This window comes from Papaver somniferum, chromosome 11 (assembly GCF_003573695.1).
Source record: "Papaver somniferum cultivar HN1 chromosome 11, ASM357369v1, whole genome shotgun sequence".
NCBI lineage: Eukaryota > Viridiplantae > Streptophyta > Magnoliopsida > Ranunculales > Papaveraceae > Papaver > Papaver somniferum.
Window position 1 is genome coordinate 34,172,619 of NC_039368.1, and position 13,931 is coordinate 34,186,549.

Consider the following 13,931-nt stretch of genomic DNA (forward strand, 5'->3'; position numbering starts at 1 on the left):
AATAGTTCAAAAGAAGAGTGTACACGATATTCTGAAACGAGAGTGGTGAACGTATAAGTGTTATGCTCAGTGAAATTCAGGCACGTCTAGAGGCAGAAAATGAACAGTTAGCTAATGCTGCTCGAAACAATCTAAATTTCCAAAATAAGGTTTCTAATTCCACCCTTGATATCAATAGTGAATATTTGCCTAATTTAGAGGACGAGGCTAGAATAAAAGACACTACTTATTTAGATAAGGTGCAATCATCTTTGTACTATTATGATGATGAGGATAGCAGTAATGAAGAATCTGAAATATGTAGGCATAGTGATCAGGAGTCTAGTAATCCAATTGAGCTGTATAGTGATTATATTATTTCTAGTTCAAATCCAAATAATTTTTATGATTATTCACCTATTCAAAAGGACGAGGATTTGATTAGGGATACCACCGTTTTAGACGATGTAGTTTTTCCTTTTGATTACGAAGCCGATAGTGGTTTAGAGGAACGGGTTCATTTCGAAAATAATGTTTTAGAGTCTAACGACTTAGAAACAATAGTCTTGGAAGAAGAAGATAGACCCGTCGAGATGAGTAAAGATGCACTACCTGATAATAACTTAGAAGAATCTCTTGAATATTTTAAGGACTCTGAAGATACGGAAATTCAAGAAATAATTAGAGGTCTATCTAGAGACACTGAAAACTCTAAGTTTGGGGGTGATTATCACTTCCCTAGTGCCTTACCTTTAACTCTCAGAAAGTCCCCACACTTAGGACTTGATATCTGTGCCTCGACCATTTTACAAGATTACCTTCATACTCGTTTTCCCGAGCCTAATGATGTCCAGGAAAAAGTTCAGTCGTTAGAAACCCATCCTCTGGTTGATGTGGTTTTCCCAGGCTATGATCCCCAGATTGACTTTTTTTTCCCACCAAATAGTTTTCTTCCAACTGTGGGAACGTTTATATTCCAAATGTGTCGAATATTAAGTTGTGAGACTAAACCTAAATGCTTTAGGAAATTAGAATCGACACATTTGCTTAAGAATGACCACTACTCTCATTGTGGTCAATTATGTAAGTAAAATCTTATTGACTTAGAGGATCCTCAGTTATTTAGGTTATTATTGTGCGCTTCTAAGATCATATTTGAGTTTTTCCAGACTCTAGGACCTAATGATTCGGATCCCACCTATGAAGAAACGCAACCAATGAAAATATTTTATTTAGACCCTTTCTTAGAACCTGAACCTGAACCAAAATTAGATATAAATTTCTTAATCAGGAAACTAAGTAAGGGCATGCTAGTCTTGTTCACATTCTTGGTTCATTGCAGTTTCCTTTGGTCAGCTCTATTTGGTTTGAAGACCCACAGTTATTTCGACTGTTACTATATGATTCGAGGTGACTAATCTTTCCTAAGTCTGGCTGAAGACATTAAACTTATCACTTATTGGGAGGTAACCCAATCTCATGCAACACGGTAATATCTTTCCTTATCTCTTTTGCTTCAAATCGTAACAGTTTCTCCTTGTTCATGCTTTTAATTTTATCTTTAGAACATTGAGGACAATGTTAGATTTAAGTTTGGGGGTATGGGAGAAACTTTTTAGTTGCAGTATGAATAAATAAACTCCAGAACCTAGAAATTTATGCCTATTGAGGATTGCACTAACTAATCTAAGTGGATGGAAGCATTTTGGTTGTAGGAGTTGAGGAACCAATCTGATTAGATGGCAACATCTAAAAGAGTCTATTCATAAAAGCACAGAGCTCAGGTGTTAGAAATAACATGATAGTTTCACCATATCTCGTTGAGTCCTTTACACTTCTATTTTTATTTTATTTTGTTTTTAAACTATGTTACTCTAAGTGATTGGGTGGGGCTCACGATTCAAGTTGTTACCAATGCTAGGGTGAATTAGAGTGATTGAGATACCACAAAAAAAAAAAGTTGAAAAAAAAAAGTTGAAAAAAAAAAGTTGAAAAAAAAAAGAAAGAAAGAAATTGAGACCAGACCATTTGACCAAAAGGAATAAATTCAATAAAGTCGACCACTGGTACCCTTGTATATGCCAGTTGTGTTGACCTAGAGTTAGGTTATCGACCACTGGTACCCTTATATATGCCAGTGTGTTGATATTAGTCAGACTAATATCTCAATCCATTAGGATAGGTTCATTTTGGCGGAGGCCTTCAGACAGATATGGGAAACGCCGTTCACTTAGTAAACATCAAAAGCATATATTTTTTTCTATATCCATCTTCTTGATCTATCCATGTGATTAGTTTTGACTCCGAATATGATGTCCATAGTACAACTATCTGAGTAGAGCTCTGTCACTTTATATGAATTTTAGTATACTTGAGTGCAAACTTGTGTACAGCAATTGGAATTTCGCATCAGGGTACTTCTTCCTGTAGTCAATAAGAATGCCAACCAAGGAGATTCTTTAGTGCCTTCCAAGGTTCTGCGTAGATAGCTAAGGTCTGGAGTACAGGTTTTGTGGGTATATCTCTGGTAAGCCCTCCCGAGACTATAAATCGGCCACTAGGGCCACCTAGGGGTTTAAAGGCTTATTGCATATGCTAAATGCAATCGACGATGCCTGCGACAGTGAGTTAGGATTTTATTTTGTAGTTTTGATTTGCTCGGGACTAGCAAATAATAAGTTTGGGGGTATTTGATAGACGCATTTATGTGTCTAATTTATCTCAATTGTGTATATTGTTAGTGCCCATTGTTGTACTTATTTTGGTTTTTAATCTCTTTGTAGGTGTTTTTGGATAAATAAGGCTTTGCAGCAAAAATTGGCTAAAAATGTGGCCCTTGGATTGTCGTTGATAGTGTACCGGAAATGCCCCAGAAATGTACCGGAAATACCCCGGAGGAACCCTGAAAAAGTGCGGAAAACATCCCAGAAGAATTTCTAAAGGCACCCCTAATTTGGATAAGGGGCACCCCATTTCAGGGCATGTACTAAAGGGACACCGGAACTGGATAGGGGGAGGTCATCTTCAAAATTCAAAACAGAAATTGGCGGGAAAAAAAGGCAGCAGCGACAAAAGTTTTTGTGCAGAGATTTGAGCGACTTAGGAGGAGATTCAATAGGCATATTTGGTACCTACGGACTCTAGAAGACATAACATGCCTAATGCAATCGTCTAGACCCATCCAATTTGGCTGGATAAGTCGGAATAATTGATCAAAGTCCCAACAGGATACGACTTCTCTGTTTAGGGTTTGGGATTGGTCAGAGAGATTTATGGGATTTTCTTGCGTGGGATATACTTCAAATAAGTTGAGTCCAAGTCCTAGAAGATATTTGAGACGAGAGAATAGCTAAAAACAGGGTGGAACGCAACAAGAAGAGGATTATTCTTCAAACTTCCTGTAGAGAATAATGGAGATTTTCAACGAGTTTGATCGAGTTTCAAGGTGATTCAAAGCCTATAAATAGTTGGATTTAAGTCATAGAAGGGTTAGAAACCCTTATGAGAGAGTTTAGAGTTCAGGATAGACGAGAAGAAGAAGTTACAGGAGATATTGCTGTTGCTGCTGCCATTGAAGATCCTGAAGAACACGAAGAACAGACTCACATATTCAGTCGTTCTTCAGCAGTCTTAAATAACAATACCTGTGTCGTTCTTTTACAGCAGTAAAGGCTTATCGTTTACAACAGTCTTAATAGCACTTACCCCTTTGTAACAGTGACGCTGTAACACTTCTCCAGCGTTGCTAATTCCTGTTTCATCTTATATACATCAATAAAAACACCTATTTTAGCCATGAATTTATCTTGTGAGTGTGTTTTTGGGATGAGGAGCTAAACCCAATCCCAAGGGTGATGGAGGAAGTCATTCTTCCAAAAGTTATGTGGTAAAATTCATTTAAATTTATTTATGCAATCCTTTTATGATTAATTGCACCGAATGAAAATTGAATAAATGATTTTTATTAAATTAATTGTGTTTTCTCTTGATGAAATATGCTTGGTTTATTGCTTTTGATATTTCATGCTTGCGATTAACAATGGATGTTTTGAAAATCTGATTTAGGCAATGATTAGAATCGCAATTGTTCTTGTTTTGAATTATAATGTCTAGAATTGCATGATAATAATTATTATTGAATCACATGAATTTTGGTGAATGGTGAAATCCTAACCCCTGGTCTTTCCATAATATTTACATAATTTTGAATTTTGAATTTGTTTTATCTTTTATTTTTAATTTAAATCTAAAAATTGTTTTCTTTTCAAGTCCGAGCAACGAACACCTTATTTACCGCATTGAAATTACTACAACAATTATTAAGATTTAAATCAATGATAAACAAATAAATTATAAAGAAATTAAACTACATACCAAAATCATTATGGAGACATGATTACCGTGGTTCAGCACTAACGCCTACATCCACGGAGAAACCCATAAGGGTGAATTAGATTGATAATCAGATGAGATCTCTGAGATGAAGAATACAATTACATTTGAGCTATAATTTATGGAGTATTAGAGAAAGTCTTATGGTGGAATCCAAACTATTCCAAGTGTGGAAAAACCATGGAATGTCAAGTTTAGTGGCTTCCAAGTTGGGGTCTTCCACAGAAAATCCAAGCAAGGTTCCACGGTTTCGTGGAAGGGTTCGTGGAATCCATCTGAATGCCAATAATAATAGCATTAAACGCAATTAAGAACGGAGCTAAAAAATCGCAATTAAGAATTGCGTTTTTTTTTTATCCGCAGATTTAAAATGAGTTGTTGAAATCTAACGGCTGGAAAAAAATCTCAATTCTTAATTGCGTTTTTTTAGCTCCATTAAGAATAGCGTTTCTACTATTCCACCATTACACTTGCGCTTCCATCCACAGTTCCAAGTGCTGAGGTGGCGTGGAAGATAGAAGATGAAAGATGGATGGATCCCACCAACTTGCTCTTAGAGTGAACTAAACCTAGGAAGTTGAGTAGGTGAATATATCTAGGAAACCATAAAGATTACAAGGAAATATTCTGATCTTGCAATCTTCTAATATATTCTAATATATTCTCTTCATGGTTCTCGACTTGTAGCATACGTGTTATATTCTAATAGCCCTGGTTTCTGACTAAAACTACTGAGGGTCGGCAACCCCTGAAGAATGAACGAAGAACCTGATATAACCAACTTTTAAATTGTGAATAGACTTAAGAGCAACGGTTCAATATTGAACACTGAACGGTTTATGTCATAGCCGTTGCAAATTCACAAAATAAATATGGCAGATGGTCAAAAGTCCGGTTTACTGAAAACCAAGGAGCGTGACAATATGTATAGCCTTATACCCAAAGGTTACAATCATTTCTTATTCAGGCTATCAAAACTGATCTTTTCACTTGCAACTGTTCACATAGAGTTGAAGCCATGTTTCGCGATCAAAAGTCACTTACGAACAGACACTTCTTCTCTATAAAACATGAAAGTAAGTTTGTTGATTTTGTGCGAACAAGCCTTGCTACTCCTTAACACATTACAAGACACAACAATTATAATGGTAAATATCAGGATCAGGAATCATCAACTTACCGAGAATGATGGATCGGTGATTCTGATATTTGCCCGTGGAGGACGAGCCGTTACCAGAGAGGAGATCAGAGATTACTTTAGATCGTACGTAATAATTTATTACTAGTGTCAACGAATTATCACTTTTACATTATCACTTTTGAAATTTGTTGATTATTAATCTTTCCGCAAAATATATTTTATCAAATGTGCAGGAACTATGGGGCTGATTGTGTGAAATCTATAAGACTACACTATCGTGAACCATGTCGAACTCTGTTCTCTGCCAGGGTGGTTTTTTATTCGATGTCCACTGTCGAATCTGTCTTACATGGCCAAGGCTATGTTTTACTGGTTATTAATGGCACACTTGTTAGTGTGAGAGCAAATGCAAGACGATCCCAACCAATTGATGTTGTTGCTGCTGGTTCGCCTCCTCCTGCACCTGCAACCCCGGCAATGATTCTCCGTGAGGCTGAATTATGGTCTGAATGGTTCATAAACATGCCCTCGGCTTAATTTTTCGCGCCCAGTGGATATAGAATCAGTTTCAGATATTTGGTTATTTGTATATCGGAAACTCTAGATGCACCGTGGAAAAACCACCGCAAAATGCATCGAGTGAGACAGAAAAGAAGGCCACAGGGGATTGTTCTACTCGGTGCATCTCACGGTGTAAAAACACGGTGAGCGTAGAATTGCCCTTTGTATATTTCTTCTTCATGTAGGACGTTGCTGAAACGCCCATATATGCAACTCTGAAGCTCATAACAAATTTGTCAAACCATTTGTGTAATTATCATTGCATCAATTTTTTTTTTCAGTATTCATCATGCAAATTACAAAATCGCTAAGGTAAGAACCCTATTATTGGGGCTGCAGGAGAGAGATTTTTGGGGCTTAAAATACTAAGTGGAATCCAAATGATATAGAGGGAGATCAGATATATGCAAAAGTTCACAAATACCCCCACTAATTTTAACTTATTCCCGTTTTTCTCTCTCATTAACTACCTAATCAAAAAAAAACGCAAAATCAGTAAAACAGAGAGAAAAAAACCGTCCCCTCCTCACTCACTTATTTCTTCCCATTCTTCTTCTTCTTCTTTCTGTTTTCTTTCTTCTGCCATTCTTCGTTGTTCAACGATTAATCGTCGATTCTAAAAGGAATTCTTCATCGATTAAACACATTCTATAAAACCATGAAACCTAAGGAAAATTTAGGTCAAGCTTAGTCGAATCAACCTCCTTGTGAAGCAGAGAAACCAACTTCATAAAATCAAGATGAAACTGAAGATCAAGAAGAAGTGAATGAAGGAGATGCACCAGCCGCCGCGAGTCCTGATATGACAACAATAAGGTATGATATTCAAAACCCACTCTTTATCTAAGCGTTTTGTTAATTATTATGTTGGTTTTGAAAATTTTAGGTCTGAAAAAACAGTTTTTGAAACTGCTTAGGCTGGGAGTTCTTGTATTCCCAGCCGTAAATAGGTCTTACGGTTGGGATTGTTTGTTTTCCCAGTCGTTTATATGTTACACGGTTGGGATATGGTAGAACTCCCAGCCGTTTGTATGATCTACGGTTGGGATATCTTGGAACTCCCAGCCGTAATATAGTCGATGCGTATGGGATGGAGAAATCATATCCGCAACAAGTTGTATACGGCTAGGTTATTCCTAGCCGTATATTCTCCTGTGTTCGAATTTTTTTCAGCTGTAATATTTACGTCTCGGTCTTTCTGTCTGTAACCTTGTTTCGGCTGGATCGCTTATTTAGTTTCCCAGCCGTTTACGTATTACGGCTTGGAGTTTCCTAGCCATTTTTATTACGGCCAGATCGATTACTAATCTTCCCATCCGTTATGTTTGTTGCGTGTTGGGCTATCCAATTTTACTAGCCGTTCTGTTTGTCACGGTTTGGTTGTGTTAAAATTTCCCAGCCGTTTTTGCTTATCTACTATTGGTTTTTGGCCTTGTTTGTCTTTGAACAGAGGAAAAGAAAAGAAGAATAAAAGATCACAAGAAGTAACACCTCGTAGTGACCCGACTCTGCAACCTCGTCACGCAAAACCATTGGGTGCAAACGCAAGGAATGCAAGTGGAGTTGTGACTTTTGGAGAAAATGAAGGTGGAGAAGATGGAGTTGGAATTACTGGAGGAAATGAAGTTGGAGTTGCTGGAGGAATTGAAGTTGTTCCTGGAGGAACTGAAGTTGGCACTTCTAGTGGTGGTGGAAATGAAGGTGTATTTGTTGTTACTGGAGGAACTGAAGTTGGCAGTTATAGTGGTGTTGCTATTGATAAAGGTAAATCCGTAGTTGAGGAGGACAAGAAGGATGGAAATAAGAAGTATAAACCTAAGACAACGGCAAGAGAAGTAATTGATGCTATGGAGCCTTTACCTCCCAATAGGAATGGGAGACCTTGGGTGAAGCCAGAGATCGTTCCGTATTGATTGGCTACACGTCTTCATGGGTTGTTAGGGTTTGTGGCACAAAGGTAATAAATCAAATTACATATACGTTATATTCATTTTTTATGAAGAAGTCGTAGCTCAAGCTAACAAGGAATGGAGAAAATGGAAAGTTTATAATTTCAACTTCGAAGCTCAAATGACCATCATCAAAGATTTCTTGATACATCAGAAAGGATGTTATTAAAACTAACTTTGTAATGGGGATATATTAAGCATGTAATGAGTTTTATTGTGGTCTAGTTAATGAATGTATTAGTATTTTCAATCGTATTAACAATTTATGTTGAATCAAAAAATTTCTCAACTTTCAAATCTAATTACGGACGGGAAATTTATGTAAATCCAGCCGTAATGCAGACTCAGGTTATATTGGGAATAATAACGACCAGAAGTTCATAAAATCCCATCCGTTTTATGTGTTCACGGCTGGGAGTTCCTAATATCCCAACCGTTTTATCTAATTTCGGCCAGGTCGACACATTTACCCAGCCGTAACAACAGAAAATTTCAGATTTTTTTTCCAGATTTTTGACGGATTTGAATTGATAAAATTGATGTTGGGAGTTGATTATAAGGTTATCTTGAGTTTTGTGATGAAGGGTTTCATCATTTTTCTTCAAAATTTTTCAAAAACAATTCACCAAAATCATCATGTTTCCTTCTTCAAAACTCAATAAAATCAAGTTTTGATTTGCAAAAGATTAGTGTTTTGATTAGTTTAATCGATTCACTAAGACTGATTAGTTAGCTTAATCAATTTAATTAGCACTAATCAAACTAAGGGTAGATTAGACATTACAAAAAGAGATAGATAAGGGGTTCTATGAGTTGTTATTTCATGACTCCGTCAAGCCCCAAAAAACCCACCCTTTTTAAGCCCCTATAATAGAGTTCTAACGTAATACCAAAATATAGATGGCTAACAAGATTAATGGCTATGAGTTTTAAATTCCATTAGGCTTCTTCATGTACATTTTTTCAATGGCCATATATTGGATTAGTAGCAGATACCAGTATAGTAGGATGCCTGTATCATTTTAGTGTATGTAGTTAGTTAATTGTACCTGTCAGGTCTGACAGTTAGTGCCAGATTTTATATGCCAGCCTGTCTGTACATACTCATCTGTACGGACTCTTTCTTTTTCTATAATATAGAGATTTTATCAATCTCTATTGGTCTTGTAATTCATTTTTTTGTTTTAAATCTAATACCATTTTTCCATGGTACCAGAGACGATGAGGACCTGATAACCATTTCTTTTTCTATCACGTTTTCCGCCATTAAAACTTGGTACTTTTCTTCCCGTTTTTCTTTTGATTCATCATGGAATCAAACCTTTCTAAAGTTCCTTTAAACACAATGCAAATATTGTTCATTACAAACTTCAAGATCACAATTTCATTACCTGGAAATCTTTACAACTTCCTTTGTTCAAGAAATTCAAAGTTCTAGGTTTCATAGATGGGTCTATTCCTTTTCCACATAAGTAAATTTATGCTAAAGTTGGAGGTCATCCTGAAGATACAATAAATCCATATTTCATTCACTAGAATGATGAAGATCAAACTTTCCTTCTCTAGATCCAGTCTACAATTTCATATATAACGTCCTTCCTTATATAGCTGGTCCAACTACATCATTTGAGTTATGGAAATCTATTGAAGAAATATTTGTTGCTACATCAGAAACTCATGCATACAACTTCACATTAAACTTTTCAATCTCAAACAAGGTAATACTCCTGTTATTAGTTTCCTGAGTGAGATCAACAAAATCACAGATTCCCTTGCTGCTGCTGGATCTGTTGTTCATGATAGAGAAATTCTTGTTTGTTTACTTAATGGTCTCAATTCAAGCTTTGATTTTTTTTCTCTACTTATATTGGAGTTCGTAATACGCCAGTTACTATAGGAGAATTGCATAATTTGTTAATTAGTGAGGAAATTGTATTACAAGAAAGGTCAAAATCTTTTGTTCATCCTGATGAATCAAAGGTTTTTGCTTCTTTTAGACCAAATAAACCTTTCTTTCAATATTATCGCCATTATTCTCCTAATTCTTACTATAATCCAAGATCTCCATCACCATTTCGATCTTCATCACCTATGTATTCATCATCAAGACCTCCAACATTATCTGCTTCATCTTTTCCTATGAAGACTTCATCCACCAATTCATATCAGGATTCTACTTCAAATTCATCCAGATACTCTAAGCCAATTGTATGTCACATCTGCTTCAAAGCTAGACATTCTGCTACTGAGTGTAATAAAATGATGAATTTCACTTATCAAGGAAGGCATATTCCTCAGAATCTACATGTTATGATGGCTACAGGTGCAACAAATAATATTGGAACTGATGTTTCAGATCTCACTGATTATCATTCTCACAATGGAAATGAGCAAATTTCTACTGCAAATGCTGAAGGTATGCATATCTCAAATATTGGTAATTCTTATAAGTTTTTATTACATAATACTGTGTTATTACCAGGTACACTTCATGTTCCTTCATCTTCTGCTAAGTTGTTATCTGTTCATCAGTTTACTACTGACAATCAATGCAGTATAACTTTTGAGGGTGATGAGTTTTATGTGAAGGATCTCAACTCTGGGAAGAGAATTTTCCAAGGGAAGAGTAATAATGGACTTTATCCAATGCCTCTAGTGTCTAAAGACACCTCTACACCTTCATCTTTATCATGTTTTGATTCTTTTTCTCCACGATTAGTTAAGTCTGATGTTAAGGTTTCTCCTAGTTTGCTTTATATGCGCTTTGGCCATCCTTTATTTCAGTCACTTCAAATAATAAGTGGTTCTCTAAATATTGATATTGCTAAGAGTCCTATATTTTGTAGACACTGTAAGTTGGGTAGGTCTCACAAATTACCATTTGTTATGTCTACGTCAGTACCTGACAAACCATTGCAACTCTTGCATATGGATTTGTGGGGACCAAGTCATGTAACTTCAAATAGTGGTTATAAATACTATTGTAATACAATTGATAATTTTAGCAAATATGTTTAGATTTTTCCATTAATGAGAAAGTCAGATTTTGCAGTTGTTTTTAGTGACTTCAAATTACAAGTAGAGAACTCACTTGATCTCAAAATAAAGTCATTAGATCAGATGGAGGTGGTGAGTTTATCAATACAGAACTTGGAACCTTATTAACGAATAGTGGAATTAAACATCAATACACATGTCCATATAGTCCTGAACAGAATGAAGTAGCAGAATCAAAGCAGAGACACTTGGTTGATTTTGGTAGAACATTACTGATCCAGTCTAATTTAGATAATTCTTTTTTGGTTGTTGCTTTTCAAACTGCAAATCACTTAATAAACAGATTACCAACTGCTTCAATATTATTTTTATTACCTTATGAGAAATTATATGGCACTGCTCCTAATTAAATCTTCTTAAGGTGTTTGGTTGTGCATGTTATCCATAGTTGAAGCCTTACACACAACACAAGTTGAAACCCAAAAGCAAACTAGAATTTTTCTAGCATGTGCTACTTCTCAAAAGGGATACAGATGTTTTGAACCTTACTCAAGAAAGGTCTATATCTCCATACATGTAGAGTTTGATGAGACACATTTTCCATCTCTTGCTTGTAAATTGTTTAGAACATGCAATGTGAATACTACTTCTCATAAATTTTATTCAGATGTTGTTGGTCAGTCACCTACAATGAGCTTCACAGATTCAAATTGTACTTCTTCAACTGATATTCCTCTCTCAAGTACCTCTGAAGTGGTGCCTCCATCCTCATCATTTGCAGATACTTGTATTTATACTTCAGAAGCTATCTCTGAGTCAGGTATCCTATCATATGATATTATTTCAGAAATTATCTCAACCAACAATCACAATATGATTACCAGGGGAAAAAATTATATTGCTAAAGCTAAAACATTTTTTGGTACTAAACATGCCCTGCCTTCTGCTCTTATGGTTCATGTTACTCCATCAGTTCCTACTTCTTATAATCAGGCTTGTAAGCATCCAAGATGTTTAACATCTATGTATAATGAGAACCAAGATCTCAAAGATGCAGATACATGGAGTTATGCTCTTCTTTCTCCAGGTCAGAACATTATTGGTTGTAAATGGGTCTTTAAACTGAAGCATAATCTGGAAGGTATTATAGACAGGTATAAAGCAAGACTAGTCGCCAAAGGATACCACCAACATGAGGGTATTGACTATGCAGAAACCTTTAGCCCAGTTGCTAAATCTACTACCATTAGATTGATTCTCTCTCTTGCAATTCATAATGATTGGATGGTTAAGCAACTTGATGTCAGTAATGAATTTCTACATGGTGATCTTCAAGAGGACGTTTAAATGGCTCAGCCTCCTGGTTTTCTAGATCCTAATAGATCTCACCATGTGTGTAAACTCAATAAAACCATTTATGGTCTCAAACAATCATCTAGAGCATGGTATGAAAAATTGATGGACTCTCTCTTAGCTCTGGATTTTCAGCCTTCTCAAGCACATACTCATCTTTTCACTCACAAGTCTGGAACTCAGGTCACTGCTATTCTTATTAGTGTGTATGACATCCTCATTACTGGTTCATATCCTACATTCTGCAATACTAGTGTAGTAGGTTGCATGTACCATTTTAGTGTGTGTAGTTAGTTAATTGTACCTGTCAGGTGTGACAGTTAGTGCCAGACTTTGTATGCCAGCATGTCCGTACATACTCTTTCTTGTTATGTTATATAGAGATTAATTTTATCAATCTCTATCGGTCTTGTAATTCATTTTTTTGTTTTCAATCCAATACCATTTCTCCAAAGATCATGGGGTATATCTCCAAAACAACGCAAAAAACTAGGTTTATTTTGGTTGTGGTGAAAATACCATTATTCTCATGAGTATCCTTGTGTTGGGTTACAATGCAAATAAAAACTAACATAAGGATCCTCTCGGTGGTTGTCTGAAAGTGTGGGAACAAGGGTGATTAGTAGTAAAGTGTAAACTGTATTTTGTGTCTTCCCCATAATCATATATAGGTACCCCTATCTAATACTGCAATAACAGATTTTTACAGATGTAAAAAATATTACCTGTAATACCTTTTATGTTTTTGTTGAATATTATAGTACGCTAGTGACTGACTGTTATTTGTAACAACATATGATTCCTTTTATTAGTATCTGTAATCTCTTTGTTAATCAATAAGATTGATTTCCTTCTATCCAACATTTTTCCATGTTATCAGAGCTATTCAGAGTCTGATTTCCATTTTCTTTTTTGCTTCCACCTTTTCTACTCGGAAATTATCCTTGATTTTGTTTTTTGATTCATCATGGAATTAAATATTTCTAAAGTTCCACTCAATACGATTTCAAACATTATTCATTTGAAACTTCAAGATCACAATTCCGTGACCTCGAAAGCTATATTACTTCCATTAATCAAGAAATTCAAGGTTCTTGGATTTATAGATGGATCATATCCATGTTCTGTTACATATGTATATGCCGTTAGAACTGCATAACCTAGTGACACTATCAATCCAGAATATATTCATTAGATTGAATAAGATCAAACCTTGAATCTTGGGATTCAGTCGACTCTTATGTCGCAGGTCCATCAACATTTTATGATTTATGAAAATCAATCAAAGAAGGATACGTTGTTGTTTCATCAACTCATGTTTTCAATTAAGAATGAACCTAATGTCACTAAAACAAGGTAATACTTCTCATTTGAATGAAATTAAGAAGATATGTAATTCACTTTATATTGTTGGATCTCCAATTGTGATAGTGAGATGGTTGTATATGTTCTTACTGGTCTTGGGTCAACTTTTGATTCATTTTCTACATCTATTAGAGTTCGGAATCCGTCAGTTACACTAGGTGAACTTCATAATATTTTTTCGAGTGAAGAGTTTA

At 35.6% G+C, this 13,931-nt stretch overlaps 2 protein-coding genes across 2 annotated transcripts; both read left to right on the plus strand.

Moving 5' to 3' along the window:
- Positions 1 to 5,511: 5,511 nt before the first annotated feature.
- LOC113321866 lies at positions 5,512 to 6,269 on the plus strand. The gene is made up of 2 exons (XM_026569807.1): positions 5,512 to 5,635; positions 5,746 to 6,269. Exons 1-2 carry the CDS (start codon positions 5,517 to 5,519, stop codon positions 6,047 to 6,049), a joined length of 423 nt encoding a protein of 140 aa, XP_026425592.1. The 5' UTR covers positions 5,512 to 5,516; the 3' UTR covers positions 6,050 to 6,269.
- Positions 6,270 to 10,113: 3,844 nt separating this feature from the next.
- LOC113324290 lies at positions 10,114 to 12,366 on the plus strand. The gene is made up of 3 exons (XM_026572610.1): positions 10,114 to 10,438; positions 10,505 to 10,873; positions 11,687 to 12,366. Exons 1-3 carry the CDS (start codon positions 10,114 to 10,116, stop codon positions 12,364 to 12,366), a joined length of 1,374 nt encoding a protein of 457 aa, XP_026428395.1.
- The last annotated feature ends 1,565 nt before the right edge of the window (positions 12,367 to 13,931 follow it).